The sequence below is a fragment of the Saccostrea cucullata genome, unplaced genomic scaffold (assembly GCF_032062105.1).
Source record: "Saccostrea cucullata isolate Sc308-1 unplaced genomic scaffold, CSIRO_AGI_Scuc_v1 ctg5797, whole genome shotgun sequence".
NCBI classification, from domain to species: Eukaryota; Metazoa; Mollusca; class Bivalvia; order Ostreida; family Ostreidae; genus Saccostrea; species Saccostrea cuccullata.
This window is the reverse complement of record NW_026929134.1, coordinates 12,772-35,472: the sequence shown is the minus strand read 5'-3', so window position 1 is coordinate 35,472 and position 22,701 is coordinate 12,772. Positions and strand designations below refer to the sequence as shown.

At 34.0% G+C, this 22,701-nt stretch overlaps 1 protein-coding gene across 1 annotated transcript; it reads right to left on the bottom strand.

The window, feature by feature from the left end:
• Window positions 1–1,206: 1,206 nt before the first annotated feature.
• On the bottom strand, window positions 1,207–5,321 carry LOC134279876 (uncharacterized). The gene is made up of 3 exons (XM_062762291.1): window positions 5,242–5,321; window positions 4,680–4,825; window positions 1,207–2,343 (listed from the first exon to the last, which is right to left on the bottom strand). The coding sequence occupies exons 2-3, from the start codon at window positions 4,821–4,823 to the stop codon at window positions 1,807–1,809; spliced, it is 681 nt and encodes a 226-aa protein (XP_062618275.1). The 5' UTR covers window positions 4,824–4,825; window positions 5,242–5,321; the 3' UTR covers window positions 1,207–1,806.
• Between the last annotated feature and the right edge of the window lie 17,380 nt (window positions 5,322–22,701).

Genomic DNA, 22,701 nt, shown 5'->3' with positions numbered 1-22,701 from the left:
TCAAAGTCATTTTTTATTTGCTTCAGTATATAGTCTTGTTTAAATAACAAAGCAAATTCCAGGGGGGGGGGGTCCAATCTCCCAACCCACTCCCTGTCCCTGAAATAACAATCTATTTTGTGATTCCAATTACAGTAAATAGTATATTTTTTTTCCATTTGACTAATTATACATATTTTGTTTCTTGTGTTTATATTATGTCTGTCTATTTGTCTTCAGAAATTCTAACCTTGCCCATAAGTTTTAAGTGGGATGGGCTATACAAATGGCTTCCACATTTTATAGGTTTATTTCTTGTGACAATCAAGACCTTTTATTTGGGTACCATTAATTTTTACCTCTGATCGCTTGACCTAGGATACACATTTTTACAAGAAAAATACCAAACTTTAAACTTGGCCTAAATTTTGATCAGTAGGTGCTAGGGCTTTCATGCTTAACATGTGTATTCATTGTGAACTGTCAACAGGTATAAATATGTTTGACCTTGAACTCTTGGGTCAAGCCTTGACCCTAGAGTTTGAACCACTTAAAAAAATTAACCTTGGCAATTAACTTTTGAACAGGAAGTACTAGGGATTACTCATTTCACATGTGCATTCCTTGTGACAAGACTTATAAAAACAATTTTAACCCTTTGACCTTGACCTTTGAGTTTGACATATATTTGAGAAACTTCAACCTTCGCCATACCCTAGACTTCCATACAGGGACATCAGTGTTTCAAAAACACATCTTGTCTTCATTATTATATGGTGGTGTCTCCATATGAGAGAAAAGAGAGATGTATTCACAACAAACAAACAAATTACGAAAGAAAATATAAAACAGGAATATGTTGGTCATGCATATCTCTGCATGAAAAAAAAAAACAGCTTTTCAAATACTGTAACCATATTGTAACCCTTTCAAAACACTCATTTGAGCTTTTCTGGTTTCCTTATCATATAACGTCTGTTGTGACGTGTCGTTCATCTGTTTGTCTAAAAACTTTTTACATTCTTAACTTCTCTAGAACCACTGGGCCAATTTTACCCAATTCATATAGAAATATGTACATTTGTATGTCAGACTGTCCTTCTGTCTCAATAAATTTAACCTTGGTCATCACGGTCATATCTACTGAATGAGAAGAGACGAGGCATTCATATTAAACTTATGTACAGTGAGGTTGCCGATATCGAATCACTTAGTAAATTTGCTTGGATAGTTCATACCTGAGTTCGAATTAAATTCATACTACAACATTGTTTGGTGGTACTATGTTTGACGTATAACATCATATATATTTCCCCAATAACCGCTGATTAAATAAAAAGATATCTCTGAACTGTGATGAACGATGTTTTCTCCTTTAGCGGATCATTTTCTCCATTACCGAATCACGTGACATACAGCTGATTCTCTTTGTGAGGGGCGGTGTCAAAATACACTTTTTACGTTTTACAAGGTCTGTAAACATGATAAAATATAAACAAGAAAAATAGAAAGGCTAATATAATTTTTTTGAGTAGTGTTCATTTTATTGCACCCGACAAATAATAATAAAAAAGCAAACAATGAATTCATTTTAAAAAATGACTAGTTGATAAAAAAAACGACTATCTTGGATCTACAAAACAAAAAAATCAATTAGTTTCAAGTTAATCTAAGTCATCATTATTATTAATTTTATGAGATACATGAACAAACTTTCCTGTAATTATAAACACAGATGAAAGGATACAGGAAAAAGGACATGCATAACAATTATTTGAGGACTCAGTGATGCCAAACTTGGGGTAATACATTCTGTGTATTATTTAATCATGATTTGTACAGTTCCATTGCATCACCCTCTTCTAATTTTGAAAAGAAATCTTTCAGTTCATTAAACAAATTTTCACCATCTACATTTGCAAGTATATACTTGCAAGGAAGAACAACACCACCCCCTTCCTTATTAGGTTCTGGCCATGGATGAAAACTTGGCACTGGCTGTCCAGTCACTTCAGCAAATATTTCACCACCATTATCCAAAATATTACGAAAATGTGCAGAAAGACACCTGGGTACATGTCCGATAGGTAGACCAGCTATGTCACTAACTTTCAGTTGGCGTTTTTCATCTGTAATATCATTATGAATATGTTGGGGAAATTTGTTCAATGGCGGCAGCCACACCAGACAAGCATTGTCATCTTTGATGTTTGAATATTCCCTGTCAACAAGTAAACGAGTTGGAGGAGATGTAAAGGGGGGACGGATTTTAAAGGCATGATAGCCTTTCACAACACATTTGTCAATTATAACTTTTCTTGAAGCTGAACTCTTGGACTTCACCATTCCAACATCCACAGTAGGCTGAAATGGGAATGAAAAATATCTGTGAATATCTTAAAATCTAGAAAAAGTAGTACAGTACTGTACATGTAATACACAGAGTTACATCACTGATCAGAATTTCAAGTGTATAAATTATAACCTCACATGGACTATATTTATACTAGTACAATTCATTGTCAGAATCCATCAGATTTCTACCTGTTACACTTTTTATTTGTTGAAAGCAGTGTGTTAATGGACAGGGATCTCCTGGTTTTGAATTATGAATAAAATTATAAATACATGCAACATCAAGTAAATAAACACCCACTTAAATTTTGGAGCATTTTGGACACACAAAGCTTTCATTCACATCAATTTCATAAGATAAGCAGTCTGTGTGCACCCAACTGTCACAGGAATCACACTGGACCCAAAGCCTCTCCAGTCCTAACTCTTCATCCTCTTGTTCTGTACCTTGACATGCTTGGCAAAATGGTTTGGTAACAATGTCATCCTGTTCTAAGCCTACAGTTTCATCACTGTCACTGTCACATGTCAATTTTCTCAAACTTTTTGATCTCCTCTTGTGACATACTTTACTTTTCTTATTTTTTTTCTTTTGGGTAGTTTTCTTTTGTTGTCTTGCTAATTTTTTCATGTACTGAAGTTTAGCTTTTTTTTTCTTTCTTGGCAAAAGACTTAACTGTCTCCAGTTGCTTTAAGGAGAATTGTCTGATACTTTCTGGAGAGGTCAGGTGATCAGGACATGTGTCTAAAACAGACAGCCGTGTTCTCGTTGAACAGTTAGTAGCCTTAGGGTAGACCAAACTTTCTGTTAACACAGGAGACATCGGCACATCACCAGTATCTGAAAGTTCTCCGATTCCATCACTGTCTTCTTGAAGATAAGACTGTACAGGCTGTTTGGTGTCCAACTGTAACACAGCTGCATCAGCAAGCAATTCAAGTCCTGATGTGCTACATGTATGTCTGCTCTTTTCTTTCAAATCTCTGTCATGTGGATATGCTTTTTCATGCAACTTTTTATACACATCAAAACAAGGTGACTGTCTTTCAAGATCAAGGCCTTCTTCTATTTGATACGCATAACGTTGTCGGACAGGAGTGGAAAGGGTGTTCTGAAAAACCTCAAGAGCTCCTTTGGCTTTCTCCTGTTCCCCAGATTCTTCTTGACTATCAGTCCTTGTCTCCTCAATATCTATACATACATTTGCTGCTTCATCATCTGTGTAAGTTAGTGACGGCTTCAGCATCTCACGCGTAATGACTGTACTGTCGACAGGATATATTCCTGCAGATTTGAAAGCATTGATTACAGTTAATGGTTTGTAAAACTGTAAGAAGGTCTCTGACAACTTTATTGCAAAATTATCTTTCCCAATAGTTTTTCCTGGATTTTCTCTACAGTACTTTCTTGATGTAAGGTGCCACTTTGATTTGAGAGGTCCAAAAACACCTTTATCTAGCGGTTGCATTAGGTGAGTTGCGTTTGGCAGAATCCTGTATAACTCAATGCCTTTTGATTTCGCTTTCATGAAAACGTCATGATCGACATGACTACTTACGCTGTCAAAAAGAAGCAAAACTGGACGCTCTACCCCAGCATGTCGATCAAAATGGTCCACAAACTTGGAAAAGGTTGCTCTATCCATCCACCCTTTCTTTGTATATGCAATATCAGTTCCATCTAAAGACCCATTGAGAGGATTATAACCCCTTGGCTTAGGTTCTGGGTAAACAAGAAATGGAGGCATCATTTGCCCAGAGGCACTGCCACAGAACATCACAGTGAGACGTTGTTTCCCAAAGGAAATGTGAGGCACACCCAGGTCTCGTCTAGTTGGCCCTATGACTTTACTTTTGTTGCTGCCCATATTGAAACCTGTTTCATCTGCATTCCATATTTTGTTTGGCTTGTCAATCAGATCAATGCTCAGCAAAAAATCTCGAAATCTGTCATACCATGCATCCACTTTTTCTTTGGTGACCCGAGATCTCTTTAGCTCCAGTGCAGTCTCTACTCTTTGATTGATAATGTGGGAATTTCTATTCATAAATGCATAATACCACTTTTTGCCTGGTCTTCCATTTTTGAATGGCACCTGACGTTTTTCCTTATTAACAACTGTCTGCACAAAGTCTAAAAACTCGCACATCCTCAAACCCATACCCCTTTGAGACATTTCACAAAGCCACTTTGCCATGGCTGTCTCTTCTGATTCGGTGAATACTGGTGGTTGTCCTTTCATTTTATATTCGTTGACTTCGCCCGTCCATCGTCTATATAAAAATGAATAGGACAACCCATTCTCCCCTGCTGCTTTCCTTATTGATTGATTGTTTTTACTTACATCATACAGTGCCCTTCTGACTTTCTCCCTTCTCTGTGGAGACATTCTCTTTCCACATGTTTTGTACTTTTTGGTGATTTTTGCTGCTGATTTTTGATTTGGTGTATGTCCACCACCTTTATTGTAAACTTTTTTGGGGGGCATATCTGAAAGTCCATATAATTATTTAATGTCAGTAAAAGAAATTATTTTGAGCTAACAATATTATGTTAGCAGGTCAGTAATATATTGTTATTTTAATGGATTGCAGCATTACTGGGAAACCAAAATTGTTTAAATTGTTACCAAATGCAGAAATTTTCTACGAACGGGGAATGTAGTGCATTTTAAACTTCTGTTGTTTATTTTATTGCAACAGGTGTTTAAAAAAAAGCATGCGAAAAATTAAAATTTTGACATGATCCCTGCATCTCCTTATCTTGTAGCAGTGATTCGTAATTGGAAACTTCACTACCTACAACTTTATAGCTAATACAATTATTCGCTGATTAAGAAATTGTTTGATACTTTCGGTGCTTTTAGACACATAATTTTATTAAACATCTGTACCAAATTTGCTTACCGACAACGATCCATTCAACTTGGCGCTCAACCGAAAAGTGAAAGTTGTCTGCTGGATACACGCTTCTAGTCTGCGTCACGAAAAAGCTTGTTTATGTTTGTTAAAAAATTACGACATTGTACAGGTTTAATTTTAATAATTTCATGATAAGTAACAAAGGCGAGAGTAATACAGCATGACGGGATAGGTTAAGCTAAGTATTGGACATTGATAAGAAAAATACAGAATTTTTATCTGAAAGTGATTCGGTAATGGGGGCGATTCGTTATTGGCAACCTCACTGTACTAGTATTTACCTGTGAGAATGGCATGTTTTTTTTTTTACATGTGACCTAGAAGTTTGACCTACTTGCAGAAAAATTAAATTGTTATAAATTCATCATTTTGAAAGAGAAAAGTTAGGGCATTCATATTATAATATTCAAAGCTAATTCACTCTGAATTAGCTGCTTTTATCGAAGAAAGTGCATAATTGCTTTACCTAAATCTCATTACTTATTTCTAGTGATTATTGTTCTTGTCAAATATTTAGTTGATTATTCCCCCTTTTAATAAAAACACCTGAGGGCGCTTTGGTTGCAACTTCCTTTTTCAATATTCCAGCATCATCTTGGGTTGGTAAAAATTTTCCAGCTTGTTATTGTGTATTATAAATTTGAAACAGTCATTGAAAATATTAACTGATTTGGAGAAGGCATTTTTAAAAGCTTTATTTTCAGCTTTTATGCTAGGATTAGGTATATTTAGCCTATTGTCCCCGATGTTAATGGATTTCCTGGGGGGGGGGAGGGGTAGCGTGGACATTATGTAAAGCTTGTAAGATGGGGTCTTAGTTATAAATAGAGGATCTAATTAGATAAAAATGTATTTAAAATACATAGTTAAATGGCCGGGGGGGGGGGTCGCCGCCAAGCCTCCGCACCATCGTCGGCATAGATTCAATATTAAGATCGGGACAGGGGGGTAACTCTCGAAATTACATGCCGATACGGATAGCTATGATCGATATATTAAAACTAGGGTCGATTGCACTTACTAGATTGATTTAATATCTAATATTTTAACACGATTTTTTCTATACCCCGAAATTATCCGAGCGTTTGCTGAGCGATCTGACAAGTGATGTTTTCCGGATTTGGTTTTGTTGATTAGTTTAAACATTCAACTTCCAGTTAAGAAAAACACTTGACTTTCACTTCAGTTTTAGCCCACTAATTGACTAAATATTTTATTACCTGTGAATCGATTTCATAAAAGGTAAGTGGGATCAAGAACAACAAAGATATTTCTGTCCGTCAAGACAATATCAGAATTGAAACTTTATAAATTTAGTTTATGGCATCTTTGAATGTTGTTTAGGCTTGATGACAATATGACAAGTAAGATATTTAGACTATGCACTTAATTTTAAATTGCTTTTATCCGCCATGTTTTGCTCGTCGATGAACAACAATTCAGGGGTTCCATTTTTAATGGTAAATTCAGGAAATAAAATATAATTAATGCACTGAAAGCAAGTTATTTATTGTTAAATTTGCTTTAATATAATCATGACCTCTTGTAAAGCAGTCTGACATGGGAAATTTATATTCACTTGTTATTTACCTATTGTTAATTTTATGAAATACAATTAGGTAACATTATTATTACTTAAATTACCATGATTGACACTTGACATGGTTCTCAACAGCGTTTGACATAACCTTGCACCTGACCGCCCAAGATGCACATTGAAGCCCATCTGGCTGAGTAAAGTAAAAATTTCCCATAAATTAAAATTCTGATTGATATTTAAAACTCTGCAATCAACTATTACTGGTTCCAAATTGTAACAAGCAAATGGGTAGAATTCATCATGCAGCTTATAGGTCAGGAATCGAATATGTAGCGAATCAGCCCTATTCACATTTTTGCTCTAAAATTTTCAAAGACAAATTATTTTTTGCGGGTTAGTACTTTTTTGGCAGGGCAGACAACTTCAACTAGCAATCAGCTGTGCATGCTCAGCTTATTTTACAGTAAAAAAAAAAAAAAAAAAAAAAAAAAAAAAAAAAAAAAAAAAAAATTAAAAAGATTTCAGATAAAAATAAGGTACATTCTAAATACAATTTAAAATTTTTCTCTTAAATATTTTGGATGGTTTTATCAAATTCTAGCCAGATAAATTTATACCCGCTTCCAGCAGGACCGTTGTGCTCATGTAGAAATCTGGAACACATCATACATGTAGAAGTCTGATGTTAATTCCTGGTGTAGGGTTTTGCCTAATTTGTGTAAACAGTTTTATTTCTGTTATCATAATATATCCTTTTGATCTTTCTTTAATTTTATAGGTAGTGTTTTACGAGTTTAGGCACCATACAGTGTTTTCCCTTTATTTCAAAGTAAGGGGTTAGAGATCGGTTGTAACAGGCTAGGAACTGATGTTTATGAACAAAATCTCTGTGGACCTAACAACAAATTTTGTTTCGAAACGGCATTCTTGTCAATTGAAGCGGTCAATTTGCCTGGTAACCAGTTCTTAAGGAAAACACTGAATCATACTTTTAATGCAACTCTGATGTGCTAGACTGTAAAGACAGCCTAAACAGTTTAACAAAATGGACAATTTCAGTTCATGACAATATAGATCTATCTAGCTGATTCCCTTGTTAGCAACAATGTTTATTTGAAATATCGTTCATGAATGTTCTAGACAGGCATGCATGTATGGGTTGCACATTGCACAAGTTTTATATGATTTTCATTACATTCATAATAGCCTTTACACTAAAATCAATTTTAAATACATTAATTCCCCAAAATAAAGCCCATTGTCCATATAACGATTTTTATAAATAACAGGATATTATTTAATCTCGGAATAATTATTTATCTCGGAATTCAAGTAAATCATAATTTCAGGTGTAGTGCCTATATGTTACCTTAGTTTTTCTCGAAATATCAGTTTCCACTGTAGTAGATGTTGACTAAGTGGGTAAGTGTGTATATGGGTACCAAATATATCTAACTGAAATATGTTGACTAAGTGGGTAAGTGTATATATGGGTACCAAATAAATTTAATGAAATATTGCAAAGTTGTTGTTTTTAAATATTTTTTTTCATGTTTCTGTTCTCTTTTAATTTCAAATTTTCATTTTTTTTTTAATTATTTTTTCTGCAATAGTTTGGTATTGTGTAGTGAATCTGATGTTATGCTTTAGGGGTTAGTCAGTTTCCCATGCACAGCATGGACTAACCCATTTGCGCATGCGTTACTCTCGGGGGTTAGTCAGATTTCCATGCATCGCATAGACTAACCCATCTGCGCATGCCTCAATATTTACTCGCTAATCTTTGCATTTTCCTTCGTATAAACGGCAAAATTAAGTAATCCTTCAAAACGATCCGTCTTTTAAATAAGCTTCAATCCCACCGTAATCGCTTAAGTTACTCCCGAGTCCGAAATATCTGTTGAACATAGACAGCTGTCCATGAATGAAGACTTAGAAATACTATCGCAGCAAAGAACAATACATACCGATTCGTATTCTCGATGCACACTGCAAACATTTACCATTATTTTTGACAATCGTGACATTTAAATCCAAAGAACGCGGCGATGTAAACACTACCAACTTCCAGCAACTTCCTAATGCAGACTACCTCTGCTCCACGTCACGCTGTGAAAAATGACGTCACGGGTACATTGTTTTCCCGAACTTTTCCAATCGGCAATCCTCGGCTCCATGTGCGAGTTACGAGTCATCCGAGGAAGTCCGAGTGGAGAGCAAAATGGCGATTGAGCATTCTGCGTAATATAAGGTTTCCTGTCTTTGTTGTTCATCAGACGTACTCTAATTTTTTTGTAAAATGTTCTACTTTAACCAGGCAATTAAATATTACAAGGGGAAAGCGAAGCTGGGAAGTCTTCAGTACAAAAATCGGTCTTTAAAATTAGAAGATCTATGATCCGCCCACTTGTTTCACCTCTAGTTAAGAGGTGCATATTTAGTGTGCAAATCTTGAGATTGTAAGCTTTGGTGACGTCACGCTCTAAATTGCAGTGACAGGGAAAATGATAGGCATACATCAAAAAAATGCACAGGCATATAACATCATATTTGAGAGGATAGAATTTTAACTAACATGAAACTTGATAAAAATAAATAAATAAATAACATTAAAACGAAAAAAAAAAAGAATTGCCCAAATTTGAAAATCGGGGGGAGGGGGGGGGGTTAAGTTTTTTTCACATTCTTCTGTTCGATCAATTAAAAAAGAAAACAAAAAGGTTGTCAGGGTTTGTGTGTGTTGAAGGGGGTGGGAGGTTTCGATAGATATTTTTTCTATAGTAAAAAAATATGGTTATATCTCAGTTGGAAAAAAAGGAAAGGAGGCATTCCCCCACAAACCCCTCAGGCCTGATGCAGTGTATATTTAAATGATTTAGACTAGTAATATCAAATCATAAAAGGGATACATTTTATTTAAGGAATGAAGCTAATTTTGCAGGTCTGTTGCCTTACCTGCTTTCCTGATTTACATGTATTTTTCTTTAGAATATACTGACTGACCCCCCCCCCCCTTCTCCGTAAGTGGATTTGATTCTGAAAGGGGGCTGGCAGATTTTTTTTTAATTACGGTGTGTATAATTATAACGTTTACTTGCATGTCAGAACATCAGAAACTGAGAAAATTTTAAAAAATCGCAATTCAACTAAATGATTCTTTTCAGTTAATTATAATTGTGTGTCGTTTAATATTTTTATGGGTAATAATTGCTTATAATGCAATATTCAGCAACTTTTCTATATTTAACCTGCTTAATGGATATTGTGTAAATTATATTATACCAGTATTCGATGTGTTGGAACCGCGATACGTGTACATTATAACTGTACCAGAAATTTTATCAGTGTGTAGCACGGAATTTATATCATTTTCGACTGAACTCATTTTATTTATCGGTCGAAATGATATTTTTTAAAATTGAAAAACGGCTCATGAAAACAAACGGGTTAAATTTTCGATACCAGTCGGTGCATATTAGATTATAAAATAGGAAAAGGTGCGTCCAGTCCAGATTTAAAATGAAAAAAAAAATTGAAAGGGGAATCCAGCCCCCATGTTGGACATGGTACTGATGGATTCTAGTTTCATTCCATCGAAATCTACAAAAAACGGGAAGTCACGGTCTTTGACATAATTTTCCAAGGCTGATATGTCAATTTCGTCCACCGAGCATTTCAATTATTTATGACATCCATTTTGGATACAAATTATACACATTCATGTACCAATTTTTTCAATATATAAGATTTATTACTTTAATATTTTTTTCAGTGCATGAACATTTTATATAACGCTGGAACATCAGAAAATGATGACATCGCCATATATGTAGCTATAATTTTACTAACAAAAAACGTCTAAAATATATTTTAACTAGGGCTAATTGTAACGGGACCGTTACAGATGTTCCCCAAACGCTCCCCAACTCCCTTTTGGTGCCATATTCCCTGTAAGCTCTATTAAATAAGACATACTTTATGCAATTTAGACTTAAACATCGTTTTTCCAGAAGAATACAAAATATATTTAAATTTTAGCATTGCACGCGTGCTCATGTGAATGCATGTGCGTAATGACCATATCATCTTGTCTACACTATCTATATATTTTGATATACTTTATTTCAAAGCATTTAATCCAAAAGTATTAAAAATATACTCATTCAAACGTATTTTTAATTTTACTCATTTCACCTGCACGCACGTGCAGGCATGTGCATGATGACCATACCTTCTTGTAGGAGTTTATTATGTCTATCTATATTCTAAATCCCATCCTGTTTGGTTGGAAAACAAGGGAGTTATAACCATTTTAAGTTTAAGCCAATCAGATTGCAGCGCACGTGCATGCGCGTATTCTCATGACAATTCTTATATATCATATTGTAGGACATCCTAAAGTATGTCTATGTTTTAAATTTCATAGCATTTAGTCAAAAAACAAAAAAGATACTGAAATTTTTGTTTCCGCCAATCACAGCAAAGAGCACGTGCATGCACTTGCATGCATGTGCATGTGGACCATACCTTCTTGTAAGAGTCCATTATGTCTGTCTACGTTCTAAATCCCATCCTGTTTTTATGGAAATCAAGGGACTTATAGCCATTTAAAGTTTAAGCCAATCAGATTGCAGCGTACGTGCATGCGCGTGTTTTCATGACAATTGTTACGTATCATATTGTAGGACATCCTAAAGTATGCATATATTTTAAATTTCATTGCATTTCGTCAAAAAACAGTTAAGATATTGAGATATTTGTTTCAGCCAATCAGAGAGAAGCGCACGTGCATGCGCGTGAGTTCGTGCTAATTTGACACTGTCATATAATATACACTATTAATATATTCTTACATAATGAGTTTCAAAGAATTTCATCAAAAAATGTAAAAGTTATGGCTATATTAAATATATCAGTCATTTCACGTGTTGCACGTGCGCGCAAAATGACCTTGATTCTGCAAATCTACATAACATGTCTACCTACCCTAAAAAGATTTTACCTACATCAGATGAACAGTTTACAAGATCATTCGCGGACAAATAAGTACCCAGGAAGAAGAAAAATAATAAGAAGAAACAGAGTAAAAACAATATGTTCCCCAACTTCGTTTGGGGAACATAATTATGATATTTTAGTTATTTACAGATGAATTTTCTTATGCCACGTGTCAAAGATATCGTACGCGACGTCATGGTATTCCAACTCGGGTATACTATGACAGTGTTGTTGTGTTTGTAAATGATTCTATGTATAGCTGTAGTGTGCATGCTTTATATACTTGTACTGTAACTCTGTCACTGTATCTTATGCTATGCCTAATCCTGCATACTCTGATATGAGCGTTGGTAGCAAAATAATTAAGCATAGCTGCTTCCGACTCTCTCTCTCTCTCTCTCTCTCTCTCTCTCTCTCTCTCTCTCATATAATCTCCTTCATATTAATTCATATTAATATTGCACTGTGATTGTCTTTATATGTAGTGTATGCACCCTCTGATCCTTAAACACCCTCTGTAGTATGCTAGCTAGCTTTGTAACATAACTGCATGGTGTGCGCTTTTGTGCTTATGCGTATGGGTCACTAACCAGTCAATCGAAGCACTATGGATACTGGGGGTTCTAGCTAGTGCTACAAAATGTATAGACAAAAAACATATATTGACGCAATCGTCAAAAATCGACCGCAAACCAACTGGTCCTTTCAATGAAGCAATTAGAAACTGGAATGCTTGATCTGTTATTAAAATATCTCACATTTATCCTGTGACATTGAAAATTTGAATGTGCCATTACAGTGTTTTCTTCAATACATAATACATGTACATTACTACATGTATAAACAAACTACTCATAGTCCTCTACGTCTCCGTGCACAGTTTGGTACAATCCACTCTGTCGGAAGTTTGATGTTTTTAAAGTAGTTTTTACGTTTAAAGATTAAAACTAAAGTTTAAAATTTTCTTAACCATAGAGATATATAGCTTTACTTTAATAAAAACGCAAAAAATATGTAGGGTTCTTTGTTCGCTCTCAGAGGATGTTAACCCCCCCCCCCCCCCAAACTCCGTTTAGATCCACCACTATATTTCTCCTCTTTTGTGCGAGATGTAAAAGGCTTGGCATACTGTAAAACGCACTTTATCCTTGTCTGTTGGAGCAAAATCTCGTAATATTCTGTCTGATAATAATTGGTGATTTAATCATTTGGAAATTTTCATTTGGAAATGTATATATACATACACGACATTTTCAATTATATTCAACAAATTCTGTTTAAATAGAGAAAGTGAAATTGTTTACTAGTATACTTGTAAACTGTATAACGCGGTCTTTGCTTTAGATTATGCCTAACATGTGTGCTGTGTGGCAACTAGCTGCAGAACTGTAGCTCTCCGAATGACAGACAGGAGAGCTACAGTGCCACCCATTGAAAAAACTGTATATTTATTGCGTACAAAAAAGTGCGCTCAGTTCTGGGGTACCTGTAAAGTGCGAAATGAAATAGAAACGAAACGAAACGAAATGAAATCTGCCGAAACGAAACGAAATCTACCGAAACGAAACGAAATCTACCGAAACAAAACGAAACCTACCGAAACGAAACGAAACTAAACCTACTGAAACGAAACGAAACAAAACTTTCAGAATGTTTTTCAAATCATGGTATATATATGTACATATAGTTATAGATCATGTGTAACTGCATATGGTCTATTTTTACTTCATATGAAATTTATAAAGTTCAAACACCACAGGCAATTGTTTCGCTTTAATTAAGTTCATTCATAGGCGTTGGGAGGAAATTGAAAGTAGGGGAGGGGGGGGATTGACCAAACCAAAAAGGTAAACCCAAATTTTCAATGCCTGTATAATATATATCTTTGCAAAAAAAATGGGGGGGGGGCTCACCTTCCCCCGCATCCGACGTTTATGTCATATTTTTTAAATATAACACCAAATAATTTACCTTCTTAAAAATGACATCGTTCGCTTCGAGAGATTTTTTCGTGTCAGTTAAATTGTTTCGGAATTGAATACTAAATACTCGGAAATCTCTGGTTTATCCTATGTTTTAAGATATTCGCAATACAACAGTACTGTGACTTTATTCCGACCTGTACATAAACGAGCCTTTACATGTAACACGCCAATTTTGATAGATATGTTGTATTTAGATAAACGAGGGCTGAAAATAAGAGTAAGACATAAAAAATAGAAAATACTGCACATATTGAAATTATACATGCAGTACGCTGTTGCATATTTGCAGCTGGCAAACGTGTAAATAAATCATTAGAACGAGAAGGGAGCATAATTTATCGGTAATTAAATTTTATATTAACAAGACTACTGCATGAACTAAATAAATTTTATTTGAAGTAAAATAAAAAGTCCACATGCAGTTAGTTACACATATATAATTATATACTAGTACATACCTTGATTTAAAAATCAAAGGCCTGAAGGGCCTGCGAGTTGACTCGCTCGAGTCAATTGAGCTTTTTCATACATATGGGCACCATACCTTAATATATTCAGTTTATTTAGCATCTTAAGAGATTGAATATTATATGTCTGATCCATGTTCGGTTCATAAATAAAGTGTATATTGCTTTTCCTTTATATATACAGGTTGGTACTAATGGCCTTCCATATTAGTAGTATAAGGGGTCTAGATAGCCCGGAAGATTCTGATTGGCTGAGAGAAATCATGTGATCAGTTCTGAGGTTGAGGGGATAAATGGGTCAACTGAGTGGAGTTCTAACCCTAACCCTAACCCCCCTAACCCTAACCCTAACCCTAACTACCCCTAACCCTAACCCCTAACCCTAGCCCCTAACCCTAACTAACCCTAACCCTAACCCTAACCCTAGCCCCTAACCCTAACTAACCCTAACCCCCCTTAGCCCTAACTAACCCTAGCCCTAACTAACCCTAACCCTAACTAACCCTAACCCCCTTAGCCCTAACCCCCTAGCCCTAACCCCCTAACCCTAACCCCCCTAACTAACCCTAACCTATTCCCCCTTAAATACTGGAGTTGTTTACATGGGTACGTAGGTACTACGTTTTTTTGTTTTTATGCTGACTGCACAGGTAAAAAATGCGCCGTGTGCAAAAAACATTTCAAGAATGTGATTATGACGTCACGCATTCATTCACAGTCTAAAGCTCAGTCTAGCCTAACCGGTTTGAACTGGTTTTACTGAAAGACAAGAACACACAGATTAGAACACAGATTTTATTCAAGTGAAAATATACATACAATTTACATTTTCTGTTTCTTCTTCTGGGCCTTCTCACTGGTCTGGGGTAGTTTCCTTTTGGTTTCCCTAGGTTTTCTTTCTATGTCTTTTTCCATTACATAGCATGGATCCATCTGTTTCTTACTCTCTCCTGATCCGCCCTGGGTCCCTTCTTTTTTCTGGTCAATGTTTCCTCCTTCTTCTCTCATTTTTGTTGTCTTTTCCCGTGAATGACTTTGTGATTGGGGATAATAGGCCACTAATGTAACAAAATCCACGGCTGTTGTAACATTTCAGTTTTTCCATTTTGTTTTCAAGAGCACTCACCTTGCTGTTCAATTTATTCACCTTGTCATCCACATCATTCATCTTGGTGTTCATTTGATTTAGTTTGTTATCTAGAGCAGATAACATGTTTACAATTCCGTCCAGAGTAGTGTTTAAAATGCCCATATCTTCTTTATTCATGTCCTCATGAAAATTAATCATGTCCAAATTCAAATCCAATTCCACGGCATCCCTTATTATCTCTGTCATGGGAGCTCCTACGTATCCTTCAGGTGTCACATAATACTGGGAATTTTCTGAAGTATTCATCCTTGCTTTCTTTTTTCACCTGTGTTCAGTGCTCACGCAGAATGATCAAATTTGACAGTTTTTTAGTTTATATACCTGCTATGAGCCGTGTGCACTTTTTTTACCTAGGCTTTATATACCTGTTGCATCACCTGTAAAGAGGGCCGTGTGCCAAAACTTAGGGGTCGTGTGCAAAAATACGATAGACCTACGTTTTGTTTATGTACACAGGTAATACTTAGGGACCGTGTGCAAATATACGTTTTACCTGCGTGGGCTATAAAAAATGAGAATTATAAAAAGATTAATTTTTTACTGTGATAATACATAGATGCGATGGAGAAAGTATGTATTTCAATACCTGGGAAATTTCACACATAGGGTTAAGAAATCAGTGACTTTTTTAAAATACCTAAAACCTCAAAATCTACGAATGACTAGACCCCCCCCCCATCCCTTGGATGCAATGAATATCATATACAAAATACTATTTTTTAGAGGAGGATTTTACAGTTAAGAAATTTTTTTTTGTTTTAATTTTTAAGAAAATAAAAAATCATGTAAATATCACTGTTATGTTTATTATATGACGTCATAGATACACTCGGGTTCGGCCTTTTCCCCATTTCAATTTTGCTTTGTCACTGTGCTGGGGGTCTTTTTGATCACATGACCAAAAGCGATTTTTTGGTGTTAACCAATCACATTTAATCACGTGATTGATTTGTTGATGTTTTGCCGCGATTGAAGTATCGTCTGCTATTGTGTATAAATACAGTCCCTCCGTGGTTTCAGTATCATTCCTTTGCGCTTGATTTGTTTGGTTACAGAGAAGAACAAGAAGAAGAAGAAGAAAAGATGAGTCAAGAATTTCAGGAAGTTTACCGGATGATTCCCGGAATCTCCATCGAGACTGTGGTCATCGTGAGGCGGATCGCTACGGGGGAGGAGCTGTCCCGGTATAACTTCATGCAAGTTACGGCGAATACGGAGGTGAGAAGCAGGCAGGGTCGGAGGAGCCACCCCTATACTAGGGTAAGAAGTGGACCGAGGACTTTTACGTCACCCAGACCTACTACAACCCAGGTACAGGCCCGGAACCAAGGGCGGATCCCCACCTGGGGATTCCGGGTAGGTACAGAAAGGATTTTCTGTTCCCTATGTTTGCAGCAGGATGAGGAGAGCAATTACTGTTGTTCGCGATGCATCCAGCGCCCCTCGTGCACCTTATGCACCGCCAGGATCATCGAGGAGAACTTACCCTGCCCCCTCTGCAGGAACAGGATCCGGGTCCCCGTACCCTTGTCGAGGAGGCAGGAATTCAACCCCCCTGACAGTTCCTCAGATTCAGACGATGAGTCCATTAGACACCTGGTCCAGGAGCTGCTGGCAGCCTAGGCGGGACCTACCTGATAACAAAATCAACGAAAAAACCAAAAAAAAAATCAACAAAATACCAGAAAAACCAAAAAAATCAACAAAAACCAGAAAAAAAACCAAAAAGTGTTTTTTATACCAAACGGTCCTTTTAAGGACCACCCAATTGTTTCGAAAAGATGCCTTCATATTCAGTCAATAAAGAAACGTGTGTGTATCTCAAGTTTATAACACCAGGTCACTTTTTATAATTTTTATAACTTTTTTAAAACTTTATAACTTTTTGAAAACATTAACTTTTTAAAATTAGCTTTAACTTTTAAATAATGATAACCCCTTTTTATAAAATAAATTCACATTAAAACACACATTCTTTAAATTTTTTTTTTTTTCATCAAAACAATAACACATACATACATACACTTTATGTGGATAAAAGAATGTATTTTAATCATAAGTGTGTGTGTACAAATTATTATTTTTTTTTTTTTTTTGATAATTTTTTTTTTAAAAAAAAAATTCAGGTAAATCTACAATCTCTTGGAATTAATTCTCTGTTACTCACTTCAGATTTAAGAACTCCATATTCTTCATAGTTACCTTGTCTATAAAAGGTTCTTTCCAATTCTTGGGGTACTGTGAGACATATCAAAACAAGTTAATTTATGAATCTTTTATGTACATGTATCTCTCATGAGCCCTGTATTTCATTTGTATGAATCCTTTCACATGATGAAGTTTTCTAGTTTCTGGATGCCTTTCTTTTTGTAAGATCAAGTATTGATAATCACTTCTAATGATTTGATCTACATCTTCCTGTCTGCACCCAGTTAAATCAAATATCCAATTTTTTTTTTTTAGCTATTCTAAATCTGTTTATTTTAAAGTTAGCAATATAACCATTGCCTGTATTTTCTTTGTTTGTTTTGATAATGAGTCTTAATATCCTCCAAGAGTTGAGTTTGAACTTCTTTCATTATTTTGTGAACTCTTTAAAATCCTCTGTCTTTATCAATCTTTTTTTTTTCTGACATCTCTTTTTTCTTATCATCTATAAACTTGGCTTCTTCTCTAGTCAAGGGTCTTACAGGGTAATCCAGGTTACCCTCACCCTCTATGGGTAATAAATGGTTATATTCTTCATTAGCTTCTTCTGCAATCAAGGATCTTTCTATGTAATCTCTGACAACATTAGGATCATCCTTTTCTGGACATAATTGGTTATATTCTTCTTGAGAAATGATCTCAATAATGCTATCTTTTTTTTATTTTAACCGGTATACCTCTGTCTACATCTTTCTCTGAAATAACTCTCTTTTCAAACTGAATTTTACTCATTCCTTTACTCTTTTCTTTACTGGAGGTGTTACCCATGGTTAATATGAAAAGTCAAAATCTGATGTTACACCTTGTATTTATACCCTTTTTTATCTATATTTAGAATTCCATCAAGCTTATATTACACAGCAATTTTTTTTTTTCAACTAAGACATTATTTTTATTTTCCAGGATATTCTAGTGAGGGCTTGTGGAAATGATCTATGTCTACTCTCAGAATGGTGAAAGACTATCAGATTATGCAAAGACTAACAGAATATCCTCTTTTGAAACACTGAAACAAGAAAATCAAACAGGATGGAGGATTTAAGAAGCACATAGATAAATATGATTTCCAACCAATTTAACCAGTACCATCAAAGACTGTGGTTTACAGGATGACAAAGAAAGGACCCAGGATTGTATCTTTTACTGTCAGACACTAACTATGAATAAGATGTAGCCATTTATCAAACTGAGATCTATAGTCAAATCAAATATTGAAAATATGATTTTCTGATAGCATGAATTTATTCTCACCAACTTCAAAGTATCTATAGCTGACTTTTTATTTTTACCAACTCATATTGAAGACAGTTGTTATGTATGAGAAGTATACATTTAAACCTTTTATTTTTCATCTTATTTCTATAACCCCTTAGAAATTACATAGATATTCAGATGCTAAATTTGATGTAATTATTACTTTCCTGGAAATGTAAATATATTTTATTTGTGTATATGTGTGTATTGTGCCCTATAATTAAATTTAGAAATTGAAATATGATAAAGGTCCCTTAATATCCCACATCAAGATGCAGGTGCCCAATAATCTGTGATGCAATAATATCTTGAATATTATTTATTATCTCATACACTTCATATGCTTACTACACAGAAAAGGTTAGCGTAATACACTTAGTTTTATAGGACACTTTGTCAGGGTCAAAGCATGAGATTATTGAGATAACTACCTTTGACAATAATTTGCAAACTTTACATCATAAGATTTGCTATAGATTTTTGGATCATTTACTCCTGAGTAAAAGTTAGTTCCTGAGATTACTGATTTGAATCATTTAATGCAATAACTTCAACATTGTGTGATAACTTAAAGACTTTATAAAAATTAGGTGCAAATTCTTAGGAAAGTATTGAAATGTTAATCAAATGTACAATATTCAAGGGTGTTTATATGACTATTACTATGTAATACCTTGGGTTTCTGTAAAAATCCTATATTCACTACATAGATAAAGACCTGTATAATATATATGTTGAACTATGATGAAGGAAAAAAAAGGTCAAAAGCTCTCCCCTTTCATTTCTTTCATATTCTGTCATACACAACAATAGATAAATTGCAGTCATTTATCAAACTGAGGTCTAATCAAATCCTAGAATTGATATTGTGATTTTCAGATAGCATGAGCTCTTTAAAAACTAATTCTCACAGACCTCAAAGTATCTACAGGTGACTTTTATTTATTTTTTTTTACCAATTCATATTGAAGACAGATGTTATGTATGATTTTTATACATTGGATCCTTTATTTTTCATCTTATTTCTATATCCCCCTATCAAATAACACAGATAAGATGTTTAAAAGCTAGCTTTGGTGTAATTATTACTTTCCTGGAACTGTAAATACATTTTGTTTGTGTATGTATCATGTTTAATTTTGAATTTAAAATTGGTCTCAATAAGACCCCACAATAAAGATGCAAGTGCCCCCTAATCTGTGATTTAATAATATCTTGAATATCTTTATCATACCATATTGTACATACTTATTACATATAGAATGGTTGTATGAATACACTTTGTTGTTTAGGACACTTTGTCAAGGTCAAAGCATAAGATTATTGAGATGACTTCTTTGACAATAATTTGTAACTTACAAACTTCACATCATAAGTACACAGATGAAGAATGAATGAATAAGAGATTTCTATAGATTTTTGGGTCATTTTTATCCTGGGTTATATTTTCAGTTGTTGTAACTTTAACAATTTGTGATAACCTAGAGACTTTTTATCAGCTTTATTGGGTGGCATGGCATATTCTTTGGTAAATCATATGCACTATGTTCAAGGATGTTTAAAGACTATTACTATGTAATACCCAGGGTTTCTGTAAAAATCTTATTATCACTGCATAGATAAAAACTGGTTGGAATAATACATGTTGACAATAATTTGCAACCTACAAACTTCACATCATAAGTAAAGAAAGATTCAGAGATTTTCTATAGATTTTTGGATCATTTTTCTCCTGGATTATATTTTCAGTTGTTGTAACTTTAACAATTTGTGATAACCTAGAGACTTTTTATCAGCTTTATTGGGTGGCATGGCATATTCTTTGGTAAATCATATGCACTATGTTCAAGGATGTTTAAAGACTATTACTATGTAATACCTTAGAATTCTATTAAAATCTTATTATCACTGCATAGATAAAAACTGGTTGGAATAATACATGTATATTTTTTGAAATAAGGATTAGGGGAAAAGTCAAGAATGTGGATATGACTTTTATTCAAGTGGTGCTGTACGACAACTCTGGTGATTTACTTACCTTCAGTCATAAAAAAAAAAAATAGGTATTGGGAAGACTCCTCTAGATTTTGAAATTTTTATTCAAAAGTACAGAATTTTTTTAAAGTTTGAAAGATTGAATAGCAGCATATCATTTGCTTGTGAATTAAAAAATAAATCCAATCATATACATCTTTAGATGATAATTGTAGAATTTTATCAATTCCTGGACTTCTGTCTTGATATCATCCCTTAATGTCTTTAAAATTTTAATGATTGTCTTTTAGTTTTAATTGAATTAGTTTCTTTCCTGCATGTGAAAATGACATCACCCAAAGATATGAAGAAGACAATTTTCATCACAGTGAAAGAGATTGTTTTGTTAAACATAATGCATTGATGCACAAATATATTTTTAAATTTCTAATAGCTAGGGTTCATATTTCTTTATATGGAATGCTAAGTACTGTTGATTTCAATTTTTGTGAACAAAAACATACTAGTAGAAAAAAAAAGTACATGATGTGTCAGAAAAGCATGTGGAAACCTGATGACTTTGTCATTGTTGATTAAATCAATTATGAGTTTCATCTTTGTTACATTGTAAACATTTCTAAGTAGGGCATACATCAGAAACTCTTAAAATTCTGAGTATCAGGGTTTAACACATCAATTCCAAATGATTTTTGGACGCTTTTTATGTATCAAAAAAAAAAAAAAACAAAATAGAATATCTGTTCGCAGATGTTTCAAAAGGAAAACAAGCACAAAGAAATGATTTGTAATGTTTTTTATGTGATTCATGTAAAATGTATTTTAAAAGTGTACCCTAACATTTATCTTTTGCATAAATACATATTTTTGTGGAGAATTTTTCATAACTTTGAAAAAGTAGTCTTATTGTTTAATATGATTAACTTAGAATTTTGTAGACTTTAAAGTTGTACATGATGTGTTACACATCTTACATATGTAACCATTTTCATTTCCAGGGCATTCAGCATATATTGTGGTTTTGTCTTAAATTTGTTTGCTTATGTAATCAATAATTTGAGAATACTCAAATTAGGTAATATATGAGAGAATAAACAAGAAAATCAGGTTTAAAAAATGATTTTTACAATTAATAAGGGGTTCTTCTATATATTTAATCTATAAGTAAATTCAGTTTATACAATTAAGGTATTTCTGTATGAAATAAACTTGCATTTAAGCATTTTAAGTCAATTGTAAACATTACTTTAACCAGTTTTAAAAAATGATTAGATTCACTGTCAGCATGTTATTTCTTATAAAATAAATGAAAACAAACAATTTAATTTGAGTCAGTTACTTAATGTAAATAAGAAGCATTGGAAATTGGGAATATTTCACAAAGTTGATTGAGCATAATTAATTTATACAAAATTTTATTCACTTAAGCATTAAAGAAATCATTTCAAATTTCAATATACAAATCATGTTTAGTCATGCAGTATATAGTTTACACTTACCAAAAAGTAAATGGTTATCTCAATTCAGGATCAATCCAAAGGTCAAAAAAGGAATGAAAAAAAAATATATTTTTTTTTTATGTATCAAACATGTAGGTATTGCAATAAATTCACTGTATTCATTTTTTTTCTATGTATGAATAGCTCTGATTTAGGCAATCAAAATACAAGAAGTAAATAAATTATGTCAAATGATGAAGGTATACACCAGAAAATTACATGAACAGATAATTTTGAGTTTCCCTCAAATATGGTTGCCAAGGGATGTGAAATAAAAACAAAATATGGATTCATCTATTAGGATTGAGACTTGTACATAATATGAATGATGGTTACTATGACATTAAGAATG

Bases quoted from the DNA above. Each gene is read 5' to 3' on its own strand.
- LOC134279876 (XM_062762291.1), bottom strand. From the start codon at position 4,823: ATGCCCCCCAAAAAAGTTTACAATAAAGGTGGTGGACATACACCAAAT. The intron at 2,344-4,679 runs GTAAGTAAAAAC...TTCCCATTTCAG, and splicing joins TCAGAAGGGCACTGTATGAT to CCTACTGTGGATGTTGGAAT.